Source organism: Chelmon rostratus, chromosome 8, assembly GCF_017976325.1.
Source record: "Chelmon rostratus isolate fCheRos1 chromosome 8, fCheRos1.pri, whole genome shotgun sequence".
Classification (NCBI taxonomy): domain Eukaryota; kingdom Metazoa; phylum Chordata; class Actinopteri; order Chaetodontiformes; family Chaetodontidae; genus Chelmon; species Chelmon rostratus.
The window spans coordinates 9,549,742-9,569,336 of record NC_055665.1 but is presented as its reverse complement, the minus strand read 5'-3'; the positions used below and the strand labels follow the sequence as shown (position 1 = coordinate 9,569,336).

Here is a 19,595-nt window from a genome sequence, read left to right as displayed (position 1 = left end):
TGACTGACTGACTGACTGGCTGACTGACTGGCTGACTGACTGACTGACTGACTGACTGACTGACTGACACTGCCTCTGCACCAGGAAATCACTCACTACCTGAGCAGAATGAATGAGTAGATGATGATGGATGTGTGTGTGGGCGAAGGAGAAGTGCAATAGCTGGTTTGATGGGCATTGGCAAGATTTTGTGTGTGTGTGTGTGTGTGTGTGTGGCGACCTGATTTTATCTTTCCCCTCTGATATTACAGATTCAGAAACCACAGCCTAATTACCCCCTCTGTCTTCTCTTTCTCACTTTCAGTCTCCTCTCTCACACGTTCTCTTTGTCTCCAGGGAAATTACTGTTCTCCGTCAGTTTCCTGGTGTTCCTTCTGATGCTCATACTGTTGGGCAAAGGTTTCACTGTCACCAGGTGGGGGGGTTTGCATTATTTATTTACTTATTTTTTGCATCTTTGACATGTGTGCATGTATGTCTTCGTGCCTGTGCTTGTCTCTGTTTGTACAAGCTCGTCACCCTGAGCGGGTGTGTGCGTGCTGCCACTGTCTCTCACTGTCAGGCTTCGCTGTCACAGTCATAACACTAAGTGCCATGACATGACAATGTTAGATGCCAGTCAAAAAGTCTGTTAGTACGCTGGGTCTGATGGTGTCGATGAACACCTAATACGTGATGGAAGGATGCTGCCGGGTTGTGAACTGTATGTCATTTTTGTGTTTTTGTGTCGGCTGAAGGATCATGTTCGCCCTGCAGAGCCAGCTGACAAATTCTGTTCGCTCACTGTTTTCTGGCAAGGTTTACTGGACATTTGCTTGCAACAGGCATCATTTCAGATCAGCACGCAATAGATGATGTACAAGTGCTCTCTTTCGCTGGAACATCAGCATGTATCCATCTCACACATGACTGGACAAACGCCCTACTCGCCCACCTGTCAGCGGACTTTCCAGTTGTCCAATTCCAATTTGAAAAAGCAGCTATCAAACATGCCAGCTGCTCTTGAAATGTGTTAAAATTTATGACAGAATGGGATTCTTAGTCAGAAAAGGGCTTTTTAATGATCTAAAAAGCTGAAGTAGTCTGTTCAGGAGGTTTTGAGTTTTGATTCGAGGTGACTTAACTCAAACACTGCTCATAGTTTGAAAATTGATCCTGCTTCGGGCCCAGTTGGACCTCTGTGGATTTTTTTGAGACTCTTGTAGTGAAAAATGAGATTGCAAGATTTAAGAAGGCTTTTTTGACTCTGGGATTACGTCCTCCTCTGGGTTCAGATGATTCTGTGATTCCTCTCACTTATTAAATCCTCTTAAAACGCCAGTGAATAAACTTAAAATTGCATCACCATCAAAGTCACCGTCTGTTTATCTGGGGTAACTGATGAGTTGACAGTTTGGCGATATCTACGCCACAACTCTGATATGTTTTCTCTGGTGTGTGGTTTTGAATTAGTCTGAGCAAAAGGATGTTTGAAATGCTGCCGAAGGCTTAACGCTGAAATGCTTCTATTTGTTGACTGCTGCTGCGCAAATGAGGATGCATTAATTTCGGCTTTTGTTAGCACGGACAGCCTTTTCCACAGCCTGCCGTGTCCATGAGTCTGCAGCCATTTTATACGTAGAAAATTCAGAGCTGAGCACACCAGTCCTTTGTGCTGTGTGGTGTCGAATAGCTGCTTTTAGATTAAGCTGTTTTAGCTTTGAGTGTAAAACCCAAATGCATGATTGAGTGTGTGTGTGTGTGTGTGTATGTTTGCCCCTTATCTTCCACTTACTTCTGTGTGAACTCTGACCTTCGTGTAACAGGGCGAGGATCAGTCACAGTGGGTCGGTCAAGTTGAGCATCTACATGACCGTGTACACGATCACCTACGTCATCCTCTTCATCTATGAGGCAGAGGTACAGCACTACACACACACACACACACACACACAAACAATGCATGACCCACAGTGTGCTCCACATCTGTGGATTTTTTACATTTTTAATATGTATGTCAAACAATTCTGAAAAATCCCCATCACGAATTCCCAGAGCCTACAGTAAGCTGACACCTTCAAACCCAAAGACACTGGGTTTGCTTATTTATTATAAAAATGGTTGTCGATTCATTTTAACTCTAAACTCCATCCTCCACTTTCCTCACCAACAGCAAGATGGGCAACAGTTGTGCGACGCATTCATGTTTAGCTGTAAATGTGAGCTGCCAACTGGGAAAAATTCCTGTCATTCATAAATACTAGTAGGAACAACATCAACAACAGTGCTGATAATAAATTGTTTAATTCCAAGTAATCACTGGCTTCAGCTTGTCAAATGTGAAGATTTGTTGTTTTTGTGTCTATTATATAATGTCTGTCTTTTATATTAAAGTTGGACTATTGAGTTGACAGAACAAACAATATGTTAAGGCTCTGGGGAATTCTCATGAGCATTTTCCACTATTTTCTGACACTTCATAGACAAAGATGAATCTATTAAAGGTTTAGTTAGTGATTCTGGAGAAAGATAGTTGATTGTTGAATCTCATTCCGAGGTAAGGAAATACTGACGCTTTTGGTTGGTGGCTCGACCCGAGCTGTACATCTGCTCCACTCTCATTCACATGTGGCACAAATGTTTACTCGGACACCAGGATGAACTGATCAGATCTTGGTGGTCAAAGGTCCCTGTGACCACACAAAACACAATTTTGACCATAACTCAAGAATTCAAACGCTAATTATGACAAACTTTCACACAAATGTCTCATAGGATAAAATGACAAAGTGATGACAGTTTATACCCAAAAGGTCAAAGGTCAACTTCAGTGTGACATCGTAGTGCTCTGCAGAAACACTTTTCTGCTCATTATTAAACACCTTAACAAAAGGAGCAGAAGGGGAGACTGTGACCATATTTCACATTCGGTCGGATACTGAATTGGTGACGCTAATTTTGGGTTTCCACCTTGAAACTGTGCTGATTGTACAGATCTTCTGTGCTGCTGGGTTGAAGGTGTGTGTGTGAAACAATTTGTAGCTTCAGTCCATAGGACTGATAGAGAGCTTCATCACACACTGCAACAACAACCACATTTGAAGCTTTGTAGTTACCACAAGCACTTTTGTTTCCGCCGATGTTGAACTTCAGGTGGTTGTTGTTGCACCGTGTGATGAAGCTCTCTATCAGTCCTCTGGACTTCTCTGTAACAATAGTCTCTAAGTGAAGACAGCGTGTTTCTCTGTGGAAATTATTCACTGGAATCATACATGCCAATGCAGTGAGAACATTTTTATTTCGCCAAAAAATACACTTAATACCTTTTATTGAATTCTTAAAGTCTTCACTGCATATATGGTTCTGAGCAGACCTGGGTGTAAACTTGACTGGTGGGCGGAGTCATATAAGTGTGGGGCAGTAATTCTTGTTTTAAATTCAGATCCCAGCTAGTGAAACACTTCCCAGTTCCTCCTCTTCAGATGTGACTTGAAAGCAGCATCTGAATTACACTCAGTATGACTCGATGCAAGATTTCTGACTTGACGGTGCTTGACATGCTCTCTGCGCTCATGTTATTGCTCTCTTTGGCTTTTTTTTAATAATCTCATAATGATTCATGGAAGAGTTGAGCCCACAGATCAATCTGGGCTGCAATGGCTTTTCCTGTCAAATCACTCGTTACAGTGATACATTGCTAATTATGAGAATGCATCAAGTTGATTGTTAAGGGAAAAAACTCCTTCATGAGTTACAAATGGATCATGACAGGCAGCTCCCAACTACAAACACAACGAAAGAGGTTTGAAGTACTTGCTACTGTACCTGAGATAATAAATCTTAGATCAGTGACTGTTTCTTTAAGGTTTCCTGGGACTGGATTTACTAATTAGCATTCTGAGACCTCACCCTCTTTAATTATTCTGTCTCTGTGCATATGTGTGAAGACGGAAAAGCATTTCACCAGCGTGATGATGTCGAGCATATGAATTAATAACACACTTGTGAATGTTAGTTACATACGTCTCTGCATACTGCAGAGGCTCCAGCACAGTCACATATAATGATGGTACATTTAGGGCCAGTGGATTACAGTCTTTGAATACAGCATGGTAATGACCCAGTGGGAATAGTGCAGTGGAAATATTGGTGCTATATTTAACGCTGGAGCCTATAGCCATCTCTCACGCTGCAATGTGTGGATCTGAAGCAGTGTAATTTATCTGCTGCCTGCCCTCTTACATGGTCCCTGCTATTAAAGAGCTCCAAACTCAGGGGAGCATCTGCTAAAAATACGCCAAACTAGGTTACAATTGGAACTAAAAGAAGGACTTGAAGAGTGTTCCTGGTGCTGGGCCTGCAGTTGAGGATCTGACAGGCTCTGGTCGGCCGGTCGGATCCCAAGAAGCTCCACACCGAGCCATCAGACCTATGCATTATGTAGCAAGGGTAACCCTGTATGGTGGCCAACGCCACCCAGTCACTGGACTGTGAAATGCAATCTCGTGTCCACAGAAGCAAGCACATGCACCACACACACACACAAACCTGTGCACACACATGTCGATGACCTAGTTGTGTAGGAAAAGTGTCAATGTCAAAGAGACAGAACTCTACAGGCTGAGCTTTTGCTCGGTCATCGCAGTACATCAGCTGAACCACGAGCGATCTATCTTTGTAATTAGGGCACAGACTAAAATGTGTAGCCAAGCCAATCGAGGCTTTTTTTCTACTTTTGTAAAAGGTTTAGTTTGTTTACTTTGCGTGTCTTCATTTTGCCGTAACGTGTCACGATCTTGTGCCAGTTCTTTGACCCAGGTGAAGTGCTGTACGCCTACGACAGCCCTGCAGGCTATGGACTGATGGGCCTGCAGCTGCTGGCCTACGTGTGGTTCTGCTACGCTGTGCTGGTCTCTCTGAAACACTACCCTGAGAAACAGCCCTTCTACGTCCCTTTCTTCACCACGTACACACTATGGTGAGACCCGCACAGCTTCCCCCACTCTGCCCTCGCTGCGGATAATAGCACCTGAGCCAGAGATTGCACTAGTAGGAAAACACACATTTCTCTATTTGAGGTCTCTTCAATTTGAATAATTTATGCCGCTCTGTAAAAATGTGCACGAGATCGCTGATGCTTTAGCGGTCCGGGAATGAAAGTTGTTTATTTTACCACTACCCTTTTCCAGCAGTGTGTGCCCCACCTCTGTGCTCCACTAACACTGTAGATAATTGTGCTTGAGCGAATGATTGCTAGAGGAAGAAATCTGTTTTTACTCAGCTGATGAGGTCTCTTCTATTAGAATAATTTATGCTCCCATATATGTGTGTGTTTGATAGTTTAAAGCTTTGTACTTGAAAGTAGCGTTTTTCATTTACACAACGCTGAGAAAAACCCTTCTGCTGCTCTACTGCTCAGCTTCCCTGCCCTTCACTCACTGTGTATAATAGCAGGAGCTTGAAATGAAGAGTCGATTACAAAGACAAATATTATCTCTGTATTTCTCTCTCATTGCTGCCACTATCTCCCGCCTCATTATCTCCGCCTCTCCTCCCATCTTTATCATTCTCTGTGATTTACATCTATTTCTACTCTCTCTGCCTCTTTTTCCTCTCCCAATCAAACTGTTCCCATCTTTTCTTTTAATGTGTTTTCTCCATGCCATTATCCTAAATCTGCTCACTTGTCTTCCTCAGGTTTTTCGCAGTGCCTGTCATGGCTCTGATCGCCAACTTTGGGATTCCTCGTTGGGCCCGGGAGAAGATCGTCAACGGCATTCAGCTCGGCATCCACCTCTACGCTCACATCGTCTTCCTCGTTCGTACCACACACACACACACGCGCATGCATGCGCGCTCATGCAGACCTTTGCACTTTTACATAGTTCACATTATTCAAGAGTCATTATTGCCACTGTCAGTCATACATTATTCACTATCCTTGAGTCATAACAGCTTCATGCTGATTGTCTTCTCCACACATCATTATCTACCTCCTCCTCACCTTCGACACATTGTTCTTTACTAATGGGCCGTACTGCTCACTCAAATTTCCTTTTATATTCCTGCTGACTGTATGCATTGCAATTCCCATTTCTCGCTTGGACCTTATATTCTCTGGCTATGTGTTAACTACTATATATGCTGGTTATACATAGATTGTATTTGTAAGAATCAGTAGAAATGATCAGGCCTTTCCATCGTTTTGCCCTTTAGGTTATCACGCGACCTTCAGCAGCCAATAAGAACTTCCCGTATCATGTTCGGACGTCTCAGATCGGGATCCTGCTGTCCAGTCCAAAAGGAGGCGAAGGGGCAGAGAGTTTCCCCCATCATGCCTATGGAAATAGCTCCTTCCTCGGAGACTCTCAACACAACTTCACCGAACTCTTCTCCATCCAGTCGGTGAGTCGAACTTTACATGCTTTTGGATGCTTGCTTGATATCCTGGATTGAAGCTATTGAAGCTGATAACACTGACAAACAAGTTCTGTATTTATGCAAATGAACGAACCGAAAAATTCATGCGATAACAACCGTTGTTATTCATTATTTTCTTTTAAATTTGCCCCATTCATGAGCAAGTGAAGGAAATGAAGGTGCAGAAACAGGTTGAGCTCCTGTCCTCTGCACTATGTGTGTCTATCTAGTTCAAACACCTCCCAACCATTTTGCAGTGTTTGCCTTATGTAATTAGATTCATCTAAGTTGGACTCATTTTTTGATGCTTTTAAAATGCAAACTTTACGGTGTCAGACCTAGCCCGAAATTAACTGCTGTCTCTTCTAACAAAGATGCCTCAAATTAGAAGGCATCACTATAACGACATGGTTTGCAAGGGGACGTTTCTTCAAGGATTATTTCTTGGCACCAACTGTTGTCTCTTCCTTTGGGCTTCAGGTGAATGACAGTAAGCACAGTGTAACATAGCACAGGCACTGATATGAAAACACTTGAGCACAAGGAAATAATGATTAAATAGAAACTATGACAAGACCAAATTAAGGTGTCGTGTTTGCCGTGATGAATTGTCTAGCTTTGGGGAACTTTCAAATCTGTGGAAGTTGCTTTTTCATACTGCACAGATATGAGTGACAGAAGAAGAGCTCTGAGTCTTCATCTACACTGGTACAATGTGCAGACGCTAGCAGGAAGAATACAACACGAAGGGGCAACCCAAGTACTTGGTGCAACGTTGACATAATGCACGACAACTGATATAAAGTCATGACAAGGATGACAAGCTAACAAGTGCAACACCTTTCAGACGCAGAGGCAAAATGTTTATTGTATAAAAATTAATTGATGTGTCTAAAAAGGCATTAAGACTTAAAGACAGAGACATTAATGAAGTTGCATGGCTGTAAATCATAGCCCAAAGTATAATAAAAGTGCATCAGAAAAAATAAGCAAGTTTTAAATTTACATTTGAAAGCGTCTTAAGATGAAGGTCGATGTTGTGATGACGTTAGCAACTATGTGTTTACAATCTAGTACTAGCACTTAGAAATTAATTGTCTAACTTCCTGGGAGCCTTTATAAGGAGGAGTAATGTGCCACCAGAATTGCTGCATTTGCTGCAGACATCTAATAACATCTAAAGACACTGGGAAGACCATGCATAAAAAAGTCCAGTAAAACATCCGATTTTCAGCTTGGCTCTTAATCTTTACTACTGTGGTATCAAGGTAGGCAGTAAGAGTCTCTCCTCTCTGTTGCAGTCATTGAAGGAAATGTAGCTGCCTGTGATTACTTGCATTGACACAGTGAGTCCATTGGAGCAGGGCCATTTAGTGAAAGAGCTAAGTAAATCTTAGCTGGCGTGCAGTCATATTGTTTTGCAGGATTTGGCCTGAGGGGTGAGTTTTGAGTGTATCACAGCAATCTCTGTGCTGTAATGTGCTTGGAAGGCAGATTTAAAATTGTCTACAGAACCATTTATAGATAAAACAAATTTGTCAGTAGTTTTTTTCCCAAGATGGGTAACGCTTTCAAAAAGTATGAAATACTGTATTTAGTATAAAAGCATCCAAGCTGGAGGAGCTTGATTGTGTAACTGCAGGTTTTGATGAGCCATTCAAAGGCTACAGCATATGAAATCCTAAGTACTGTTACTGAAAGGGTCAAATGACAATAAAGACAAGTGAGGTGTGGAGCATGTAGAACAATCCAAATTGTATGGTTTACATAGACAACATGAAGGCAGGGCGGAGTGATAATTCAATTATCTTTTATCAAATTACAATTACACACAATTACAATTAAGTGATCTTATTGTGTTTTATTTCTAGTAATTACTGTTAGGTCAGTGCAAGTATAATAATATATATATATATATATATTTGCTGATATTCCTTTTCATACATTATACTAAATTCAATATCTTTAGGCGTTTGGGCTGTCGATCAGACAAAACAAGATGTTTGATGATGTGACCTTGAGCTCCAGGAAATTTTTATGGACATTTTTTACTGTTTTTTAATTTGATTCTGATTTCTGATCTGATCTGTTTTGTAGGCCAAACAGTTAAAAGATTAATCCAGAAAATATTTGGCAGATTGATTGATAATGACAATAATCGCTTCTTGCAGCCCTGGATTTGCTATGTTGTGATATATAGATATGACATATAATTATTACATGAAAGCTCTACCGTACAGTAAGAATATGCAGTAGGGTCAGTTTGTGGAGAGTAAAGTAACTGAGCCGGAGGTCAGGAAACCCTGTACATGTGTAATTTACCCCGACCTATATAACCAGCACAGCATCGGCGAGCTGCAGAGAGAGGAAGCTGTCAAAATGTGATGTATAGTGTGGTGTTAGTGACACAGCGTCTGCAAGGACCCACTTTGTGGCCGGGTTAACACGTTTGGGTAACCTGCATCCAGAGGATCAGATCAGGTCAAAGGTGTAAAACCATCATCTTCTTCCCCCCAGGACCCGGTGAAGACGGTGGAGGAGACGGTGGCCCGGAAGGGACCCGAGGTGCCGAGGAACAGCGAGCAGAAGATCATCACCACTGCTGCTGACTTGACGTCGATATTGCCCCCACCTCCGCCTCCGATACCCCCACGCCCGGCCGCACGCTCGCCACCGCTGCCGCCCCGGCTCCCTTCCTTCACCGAGTACTTCAGCATGCAGAGCGGAGGAGGAGGGGGAGGAGGGTTCGGGACAAAGGCGTGAGACAGAGGGAAAGATGGGACAGAAGGAGAGAGGGGACGGCAAAGAGGGGACAGACAGAATGACAATACAAAGCAAAGGAAGAGTGGAAATGAAGGCGTCAATGTTAACAGACAAAAGGGAAAAAGCTTGGATGGAACGAAGGGGAGAAATCATCAGAAAAGTGAATCCCTAAACTGTCCCCTTTCACCTGTGAATGGAAATAAATAACCCGAATGGAGGAGTGAGGGGGGGAAATGGCTGTGAGATAGGAGCACTGAGCTTGTTAAAGAATACAGAAGCAATAAATATTTGATGTTGACCAGTAAAAGGCACAGAGGGAGAAAGATGACAAAGTGGATGTAGCCCGAGCAATAGAATGATAGCTGTGCACGATGCGGAAATGAACAAAATTCTTGAAATACTTTTATTCAAAAATTCATGAGGCATTGATGGTGTGCCTGGAAGCGTTTGTAAATAGCTAAAACTGGAGGGAGCTACAACTCTATATAGTTTGATTCCAAAAAAAAAAGGAAATTTGTTTTCATGGGTTTTTTTTTCCACATCATTAAATTCCAGTTGGTGCTGTGACCATCAGAAGCATCTCATGCCATTACATTTATCTAATTCATGTCAAAAAAATAAGAAAAAAAAACTTTTTTTTATGTTTGACACATTTTGATAAAGCATAGATATTTACTCTATATGGAGTTTGTTGGGTTAATTTATATTCTTATATGCCTTCATTGCAGCTGGTTATTCTGGATCGATATGCTGATGTGTAAATGTAAAATGTCATGTTTACTGTGGGCACTGCTAAGTACTCGTAAAACACGCATGTTTGTATTGTATTTCCCGTCCAAAAAGCTGATATATGTACTCCACAAGACCATACAATATTCGCTTATTGTGTGTATTGAAATCTATACTTTTGTAAATACATACAATAGGCTTGGGTATATTTTCGACTGGATAAATTCTGTTAATTGTTATTCCAATCAAAACCCTCTTGCTCTTTCTGAAACACAGTATAAAACCAATATTATACTTTATCGGTTTCAGTCGAGTTTTCACTGGAGCGCAGAATATGGCTGCAGAAAAAAATCTTTTATGTGTATGTAGACATTGGTGAATGTACCGATGCAATACAGCACAAGGGCAGGGGTGATTTTCAAGCTACAGGAATACTACATATCGCATATTTATTTCTTAATGGCTTTCAACGACAACACATCCATGATTTAAGAGCAGGAGGCTGCCTTTTTTTAAAATACAAGTGCCCCTGTCTCGTACCTGGAACACAGAAAACATGGATATCTGTTGTCTTTATTTCACTTTAAAGCTGAACAAATATCACTAGTTTCGTATCCCCCTAACATGAAGCTGTGACAAAAAAAAAGCTTTGTAGATGAACTGTGAAAACGGCAACACAACTGTACATTTTGTCTGTCCTGCATGGAGCACTTTAATGTTCCTGGTCTTTGTCTGTTTATTCGTGATGATGTCACCTTATAAGACTGCTTTGAAACCTGTATTCACTCCACATCGAGTTGTATTCCAGATGCATACACCTGTAAATACGGTCTGAATATGTCATCCGACTGTCCGGACATTTTAGGGAGCGTATGACGCGTAGTCAACGTAAATTAACATACTGAGGTTGAAAAGTCAGAGTTCATAGAAACTGAGTTCACAGTTGTGCTCATAAGTCTACAAGTTTATATTTAGGGATAGTGGTCAGATGAAGCCATTTATTATGCCCTTTTTAAATCATAATGGTAACTGAAATCACCCAAAGGCCCTGATAGTTGGCACACACAGGTTTCAATGGCTGTTAATGGTAAGCTGCCACACCTGTGACTTGTTTGAGTGTAATTAGCATCTGTGTATAAATAGTCAGTTTCTTAGCTCTTGATAGAGCCCTGCATGTTTCATCCAGGGCTGTATTGACTTTGCTGGATACTGAGCCATGGGGAAAGTAAAAAGACTTGCACGAAAAGCTGGTGGAATAAATCAGGAAAAGCAAATAAAAAGACATGCAGAGATTTCAAAATGCCAATCAGCGGTGTTCAAAGTCTGATAAAGAAGTGGAAAATTAGGGGCTCTGTCAGGTAGACCATCAAAGATTTCAGTCACAGCTGCCAGGAAAATTGATCAGGATGCAAAGAAAAACCCACAAGCAACTTTAGCTAAAATACAGGCTTCTCCGCAAAAAGCGCTGTGGCGGTTTCAAAATGCAAAATAAGGAGGCGCTCGAACAAAAACAGGCTGCACGGTCGAGTTGCCAGAAAAAAGCCATTACTGCGCCAACGCCACAAACAGCCCACCCACAATACGCCAAACAGCATGTAGACGAGCCCAAAAACTTCTGGAGGTCATCTGGAGCGATTCGACCAAAATCCCACTACATGTTCAAAACAAAGCAAAGACTGGTACACATCTTACAAATTCAGCCAGGGCGTGTAAACGTATGAGCACAACTGCACCACCAGCTTCATGCAATTCAAAAACTGGAGGGGAAAAAAAATCAGTGAAAGGACACTAACAAATTCAACCGTTTTATCTCGATCGTCCGTTGATTTGATGCATAAAAACGGTGGTACTCTGCTCATAGTCCACAGATTTATCAATGGCAATTTTGCTGTGACGATTAGGATGTTAGGACTGTGGTGTGTAACTTGTAAGAGTGTAGTGAGAGGTGTAACGTAGTCTGTGAAACAGAATGATGCTCGAATTAGAGTACTAGTCGTTAGTTCTGATTATGTGTCTGGTTTATATGAGGCTTGTCTGCCATTTTGTCTGCTGCTGCCTGTTGTTATGGTTGCCATGACTTGACTGAACAGACACCGGGTGACTCGACGAACAGATGGGCCGACTGATGCCGTATCACTGCTTCAACTTTGTGTGTATTGACACACGATTACAGGACTGAGAGACTTAAGGGAGAGAGCTTGAAGAAAAGAGATTATGTATGCATGACAGAAAACAGCACAGCTTTTAGGCGACTCAGAGCGATCTGGTTAAGAGCACATCACTGAAGCACTGTTCAAATGCATTTTAATGGTGTCAAATAACAATTCTAAATATGCTGTAAATATACACTTTTTGCCAAAATAATAAAAAATATGGTTTTATTAGAGGCCTTGTCTGGGTGTGTGTATTATTTGGCTACCGTGTCTTTGTTCCAGGTAGGACAAGGGCATGTGTCCAAAGGAGTCGATCTAATATCTGTAAATCATATTTAGAATCTGTTCTCATTACAAGAGTCCATTAAAGCAAAACACCACAGGGACAGACTCCGGGCTGGTCACAATCTGATGTAGGCTAGCCTAATTATTTCACAGTCGCTGCCAGTATTCTGCTCTGCTGTGGCTGCTGAAGTGCGGAGTCACAACAAACTGCCTGTCTGTACTCGTTCTCCAGTAACGGACGGAATTTGCAAATGGCTCTCAGCCTCATCGCCGTCACAGTCCTTAAAGCAAGAATTCAAGCTTCTCACATTATTCAGGAACAATTTCAAATCAGTTCAGGAGTTATTTTGTGGTGGATTTTCATTTGTCTGCATCTGCATGCAGAATAATATACCCTTTTCACTGCAGACAGTGACTGGTCATAAAGGGTTTCTGCAGGGTTCATCAAATTTAAGACCTCTTCATTACCATATAGAATGAAGTTTAATATTTTTTCACGATCATATCAGTCAAAGAATGATGGAGAACCAGTAGGGACAATAAGGCCTACAATTATTTTTTAAGTGCATGAATTTATAGCCATTTATATCACATTTTGGTCAGTGCTTCACAGCTCTATGTAGCGATAATTCCTCGTGATATAATTAATCAGTTCATGTGACCTGGGCTTGAGCAAGTGTCAGAAATTCCTAGGATAACAGATTAACATAGTTAATGTCTACGTCAGGTGAGATAAAATACTCAGGACCTCTATCAATGAAATCCAAGACTTTTTAATATGTTTTATGGACTTTTGAGGGAACTAAATCTAATGTTTTTTAAGACTTTAAGACCTGCAGATACCCTGTCACAGCAACAGCACAGGTGTAATTAATAACATGAAGGTTCAGTTTCAGTCAACACATGTGGGAGTGGAAGCATCATTACTGTTATTAGTTACACCTGTGCTTTTCCTGCTCCAAAAAGTCTGCAGTTCAGAACCTTTTCACAGCAAACCATGGCCTGAAAAATACTTTTTTAAATAAGAGTTAAAATGACACTTTACAAAACTAGTGCTTTCTGACTGGTTTCTGGTTTTACTGGCACTGGTTTGCAAATAGAAATTATTTCTGAAAATAAGCAAGTTTTTAAATTGTGTAAGAATGGTTTCACGTTAAAATCCCTAAAAACCATAATTTACTGGAGCACTCCACCTGTTTGGTTTACTCCACACGAAGTGTACTACTCACCCTGTGTAAACGGTTCCATGTTGTCTTCTGCAGCTTTGCAGGGAGCTTTCCAAAGTTTTGGAAAAATAAAACCCTGATGAGGACATCAATGTTTAAAAAGGGATACACATGTGAATGACCATGCGCACTCGGGTCCAACGTATAAGTGTCATATTTAACCTTAATTAATTAATTAATTGCTTTACGAATATTTTTATTGCATGTTAGTTTATTTTATTTTATTGTATTTATCTTAATTTTATTCTTTCTAGTCTTCTTATCTTTCTTACCATCTGTTCCTAACATGGGGGTTGCAACGAAAATTTCATTGACATGCGCAATGACAATAAAGACTCTTGAATCTTGAATAAAAGCTCATTTTCATTTTCAACATTAAAATGTGCAGAAAGCAAATAAATACAATGAGTAAAACTACTCCAGATTATGACATGCATGCTTGATTGTCCAGTACCCACTGTTTATAGATCTGGAGAAAGACTTGAGAGATATAGGCCAATGGTTAACTAATTGTGTGGTATAGTGTTCCAGTTATGTGCTCTCAACAGGAAAAAGAAACAAATTTATAACAGAAAGCCTGCATTACAAACTGGTGTGGAATTTGACCCAGGAGCAGCGGCCCAGTTGCTTTATGGGAAATGTAGGGACTAAAAGTCAGGATTTCTCGGCTTTACTGCTTTGATGTTTGACCACTTTCCTTTTTTTTGTAAACTTGGTCTCAGAAGTACCCCGTGCAATGCTTAACTCCTGAAAGCCCCCCCCCCCCTTTTATTTGGGTGTGCTGCTGTTGTGTTAGCCAGATATCCCTGGGTCAAGAGGTCTAACCTGCTGACCAAATGTTCAGAGAAATAGAGCAAACACCTGCTTCTTATGTTAAGAAATATTATTTATTAATACATAATCCGTCATAAGTGTCCTTTTACAGAAATGTTCTTGCCTTCGGTTGACTCTGAAGCTGGAAGTGTTCTGGTGAAGATATGCGTCAGTCTGCAATCTGCAACATCTGCAAGTGACTCCTGAGAAGCTTTTCATCACCCTTCAGGGACCACTATCACTGATCCAACACCAGGATGGTTTTAATTAAGCTCTGCCAGCTAACTGTTGTGCCCTGTCCTCTCTGTAGGCTTTGAGCAGCTGGTTGATGAGAGTGAGTTCATTCTCTTTTTTCACAGGATAGAGAGGCGGGAAGGGGTTGCCTTTGTACTCCAAGACGGCCATCTTGGCTCTGTCCAGGTTCTGTCTGTTGGGGATGCGTGCCATCCGTGTGTAGCCTTTTGACGGAGTCTCAAACCGTGGAGCGAGGACCTTGAAGAGCTTTGGGACCAGATCCTTTTCCTGAGGAGAATAAGCAGACTCGAACTAAACAATGATTTCACGTCAACTCTTTAATATTCAGAGAGCCACAGCTTCACACAGCTGAGAAGAGCTGCAGATACGTACCGTCAGCCAGAAACTGGCCATTTTCATTGCCTTCTCATCTGTGTCTCCCCTTTTGGCGTAGTCAATCAGCTGAGAGAAATGAAACAAGAGACGCACACAGTCAAAACCTTTGTGTACAGAAAAAACAGAAATTCTTCGCATCTTCGTCTTCATATAAAACTAACCTTTGTGAGTGTCAGGAAAGTGAAAATGTGTCGTGAACATTGTGGGACAAATCAAAATCAAGCTGGTATGTTGCACAGTGATTGTCACACAAGATCCAGGGAACCCTAAAGCATCTTGGAGGTCTCAGGAAATCTGACTTTAAAGGGAATGTGGCCCGGATGATTAAATTAATATTGATCATATTACATTTAGAAAAGCAGCTGTGTGGACATCCTGTTCAATATTAGTCCAGATGCAGGATAAGAGTCAGTGAAGGAAAAGGGGCGAGTATGACAACACCGGACTAAAGCTACTTTAAACTTAATTGGACTTAATAAAGACAATGTTTCGATGGATAAATTAGGGCTGAACGATATGTACAAGCTGTCATGTTGCGGTTATTTTGACAAATGAGTCACGCTTCATCCATATATATCATTTTCTTAAAATTTTGCCACTGTTTTGACTTTTTATAATGTATCTGAAGGGTCATATATTGTAAGTTTTTTTCTTGTATATTTTAATCACTTGGCTATGACATCAGATGAGAATTAATTTTGTGCCAACATTCGCCTTGATCCAGTTTCCTCTTCATCAGTCCAGTACATTTTGGGAAGTGTACAACAGATGAGGAATTTGTATTCTTAAAAACGTACTTAAAAACGACAGATTATCTAACTGTTATAATGTTGTCATTTGGCTAATTAGAACTGGTCAAACACTGTAGCATTAGCTTAATGTAAGCTAGCTAGCTAGCCGTATCATCAGGACGTCGTTACCTTTTCAGCATAGAAGCGGACTTCATCTGCCCGGGCCAGCGTGGTTTCTATCCTCTCGTGTCGGACTAGTCCTGTCAAAATATTCCGCAGCATGTTGATTCGGGACTGTGGACCCAGGCCCATCTTCCGGGCCACCCGGCCGTGGGAGATCAACATTTGCAACGTGAGGCGCATCTCGTCCGGTTAGATTAGCCTGCGAGAGCCCGCGACAAACAAACGGAAAACCAAACTACGTAAATAGGAAAATGTTTCCGAGTGAAGCGAAAAATCTTATCAAACCGTCCTTTGTCAAGATGATACAACGAGTACCTCAGTGTTAGAGCTACCTTGAGGTCAATTCAGCAAACTTTCCTGGGTTTGACATTGGTAGTGCGTCGTCAAATGTGTCCGATGTGGTCATGAAACTGGGAAGCGACCGTTCCGTTTAACTCGGCTGTCAGGGAAGTTGAAAACCAATAACCACAGAAAAAAATATTAGTATATTATTGTTATTCTGATACAAGTGATAGAGGTCACTTGGATCTCTGCATATCTTTTTGATGTTGTTTGTTTAGATCATTATTACAAACCACGTTTGTTTTATTTCAACATTTGTAATTTAATAGTTAATGGGGAAATCAATATCTCTATTTTACAAATTTTCTTAATTTCTACAGATCCGTTTTCAATACTATTTCCTCATAATTTTGTTCTGTTAATATATCTATTACTAGTCGAATAAAACCAAATGGCCTCAATATTGTATAATATAATTTTTAACTATAAATTGTAAAACACAGGTTTTAAGTAATATTAAGTTCTTTTCCCCCCTCATTTAATTTGCCATGTACATATGTGCAGCAGATCAGAAGGACAGTGACACAAACTAAAAAATGTAAGTGTCACATTTATGTTTCAGTCTCCATTACAACAGGCACAGTTTCATTGACACAGAGTTTTGCAGTACAGAAACAGCTGTAGCAGAGGTGTGATTGGACATAGTGATCTGCAGCCTGCAGTCTGTGAAAATGCAGGTCTGATGCAAGAGAGACAGAAACATAAATGGTAAGAGTATATTGAAAATTTCATGTCACATCCGGCTTTGAGAACATTTCTGTGCCATAAATGAGCAAGAAGTTATTGCTGTGGGACACGTAATATTATTATTAGTATATATATATATATATATATATATATATATATTTATTTATTTTTTTTACCTTAACATAGACAGTGAGGTGGTTCTTCAATGCACACTCAAAGCCCCAGGACACAACATCCTGCAGCTCAACAATACACACAGAAGGACCACCTTAGTCACCGTGAAAGTGGGGAGGCAATGTCATATATGAAAGTGTTAAGTCTCTACTGAGTGCTGAGGACACAAAACAACAAGTCTTTGTTCACAACAGTGGAGATAAACACCTGGCAGGAGTTCTTGCTTTCCTCCAGGTATCCAGGATGATGCTGAAATAGTAGCTGTCACAGTCCTCATCTGACAGGATGGGGATATTCAGGCTCTGCAGCCATTACATTGCTGTGGGGGTGCAGGACTGGAGACACAAGAACAAATGAAGGTTGGACAGAGTGAATAGCCGAAGTCCTGGATAAAGACAGTGTTTGCTACTCACAGGAGCTCATGGTTACACACCATCCTCGAAATGTGTAAATATTGAGCATTTTTGCATCTCCTTTGCCTCATCTTGTGTCATACATTCTCTTTGGTAGATAATTAATCCACAAGCTGAAAGGCATAGTGTTCCCCACAGTAATACATTCTGAGATCACTTCAAAATATTGATGGTTGTGGCCCATACTCACACAGCACGCAAAGACCACACCTCATGACTGGTTAATGGTAGATGGAGATGCAAATATTTTCCTGGACCCATGCCAAGTTTTTATCAGGCTGTTGAGGCACATGCCTGGTGGTGCTGACCAGTCAAAACCTTGCAGTGTGCTGATGGGAAACCTTTGCCAAACGTATTCAAAATTCTGCCAGAATGGGAGTTGATTGTTTTAATGGGACTCTGGTTTAAGGTTGTTTCTCAGTACTGCCACTGAAATGCACCATAAAACCACATGTTTAATTCTTTTTTGACCTGTTGTTGCTCTGAACTGGTTTGTGTACAGTATGTTTTTTGCAGGTTGTAATCAGCATCCTGACCTTGACTCGGCCCCAGATGCAGCACCAGGTGGAGCTGACTCATTGACTGGCTCTGGCCTTCGATAATGAAAACTGCAGGGAAAGCTCTCCTTTACAGAGCAACTACTTCAAATTGTATGTATGAGGTATTCCTCTCCACTTCATACAGTACAATTCAGGAAAGCAATTTCGGTTGCATGATAATGTTTCATGTCATGAGAACAATATCGTCAAAGTGCTGAAGAATTAAGAAATGATTTAGTGCATCAACGAATAAAATGACACAAGCAAATATCTGAAGAGGAAATAATTTTTGTGAGATAATTAACTCTGGTCAGTTAAACTGGGAATTGTGAGCATGCAGCCTTCCAGGGTTAAACTCACCCTCCGGACTGCTAACAGCCAGCCAGACTCTCACTGGCATGCTAGCCTTGAGTTCTTGAGTTGGCAAGCTTCCTGCCTGAATCCACCCTTGGCAAGTCCCATGGATCTCTATTCTGGTGGACATGAATGGCTTTTAAGACTGCCCCCACCAGAAAGGAATGGGGTTCCTGACAACGTTGTGCCACACCACTGCATAGCTCCCCGCTCCCCAGTGCCCCGGAGGTCCCTCAGCCCAGCATCCTGGAGGTTCCGCAGCCCAGCACCTACAGGGGAGGCCTATGCCTCTCCAGTTCCTAGGTTGATCACCGGCAAATCTGCGACCGAAATATACGGCGAAAGCTGCTCTTGGTCCCCAGTCAGAGGCCTGGTTGACACTGGCTCCTGGTCCCCAGTCAATGTTCCAACTGACTTGTTCTACATTGGCAATCTGACAGACATCTTCTCTTGGTTCACCATCATTGGTCCAAAGGACACTCACGCCAGAGCTGCAGCCATCTTTGGAGCCAGAGCTGCAGCTGTCTCCAGTTGCTTTGCTGCAGTCATCCCCGAAACCATGTCCTGTTTTTTGGTTTTCTTTTCTTTTATATTTGGATTTTGGATTTATTTCATTGGTTTCGCTTCTCACCAGTGTCATCCTCCTATACCTTTGGTTTTGTTTAATTTATTGAACACCAGCTCTACCTTTGTGAGTCTCTAATTGGGTTCAATCACATATTCCTCCCTGATGACAGATCAGTGCTCTTTCTTGTATTGTTTGTTGGTGAAGCAGTTATCTGTGCTGCTGCTTTGATTGGACATCAGGTAACTCAAACTTCTTACATGCAGCTGCAGCACGTTGTGTGCCAATTGCTTTTGTAAGAACCTATGTCATTTCACGAGTTTGGATGTTCAAATAATGTATGTACAGACAGGGGATAACCAGTTATTCCCTTGTATCTTTAAGAGTGTGGAATTGACATTGAAGTAAATATCAAGTATGGTTGTAAACATTGTCATGATAATAACATGATGTAGGCTGACACAGGCAAAAAAATCGAAAGAAAAACTGTCTTGCAGTCAAGGTGAAAGACTTTATTGGGTCATTTGGAGACTGGCTGCACTTTACAACAACACTGTTGTTAGAATGATGGACAATAGGCAGCAGAAGATAGTGATCGCAGGATCAAAC

At 41.4% G+C, this 19,595-nt stretch overlaps 2 protein-coding genes across 4 annotated transcripts in view; one reads left to right on the top strand and one right to left on the bottom strand.

Moving 5' to 3' along the window:
- The window catches only part of tmem145 (transmembrane protein 145), a 33,670-nt gene extending 24,508 nt beyond the window's left edge, over positions 1-9,162 (top strand). Inside the window, exons 10-15 of the mRNA XM_041943311.1 lie at positions 337-415; positions 1,806-1,899; positions 4,785-4,957; positions 5,677-5,797; positions 6,196-6,384; positions 8,917-9,162. Of these exons, the coding sequence (XP_041799245.1) occupies positions 337-415; positions 1,806-1,899; positions 4,785-4,957; positions 5,677-5,797; positions 6,196-6,384; positions 8,917-9,162 (902 nt within the window). The remainder of the gene's footprint in view (positions 1-336; positions 416-1,805; positions 1,900-4,784; positions 4,958-5,676; positions 5,798-6,195; positions 6,385-8,916) is intronic.
- Positions 9,163-14,347: 5,185 nt separating this feature from the next.
- Positions 14,348-16,292, bottom strand: mrpl17 (mitochondrial ribosomal protein L17). Of its 3 annotated transcripts, none has more exons than XM_041943172.1 (4): positions 16,228-16,292; positions 15,919-16,111; positions 14,996-15,064; positions 14,348-14,890 (listed from the first exon to the last, which is right to left on the bottom strand). In XM_041943172.1, the coding sequence occupies exons 2-4, from the start codon at positions 16,090-16,092 to the stop codon at positions 14,636-14,638; spliced, it is 498 nt and encodes a 165-aa protein (XP_041799106.1). In that variant the 5' UTR covers positions 16,093-16,111; positions 16,228-16,292; the 3' UTR covers positions 14,348-14,635. The 3 variants fall into 3 exon arrangements, with proteins under 3 accessions (XP_041799106.1, XP_041799107.1, XP_041799105.1); XM_041943173.1 differs by having other exon boundaries at positions 16,245-16,292; XM_041943171.1 differs by having other exon boundaries at positions 14,350-14,890; positions 15,919-16,286.
- Between the last annotated feature and the right edge of the window lie 3,303 nt (positions 16,293-19,595).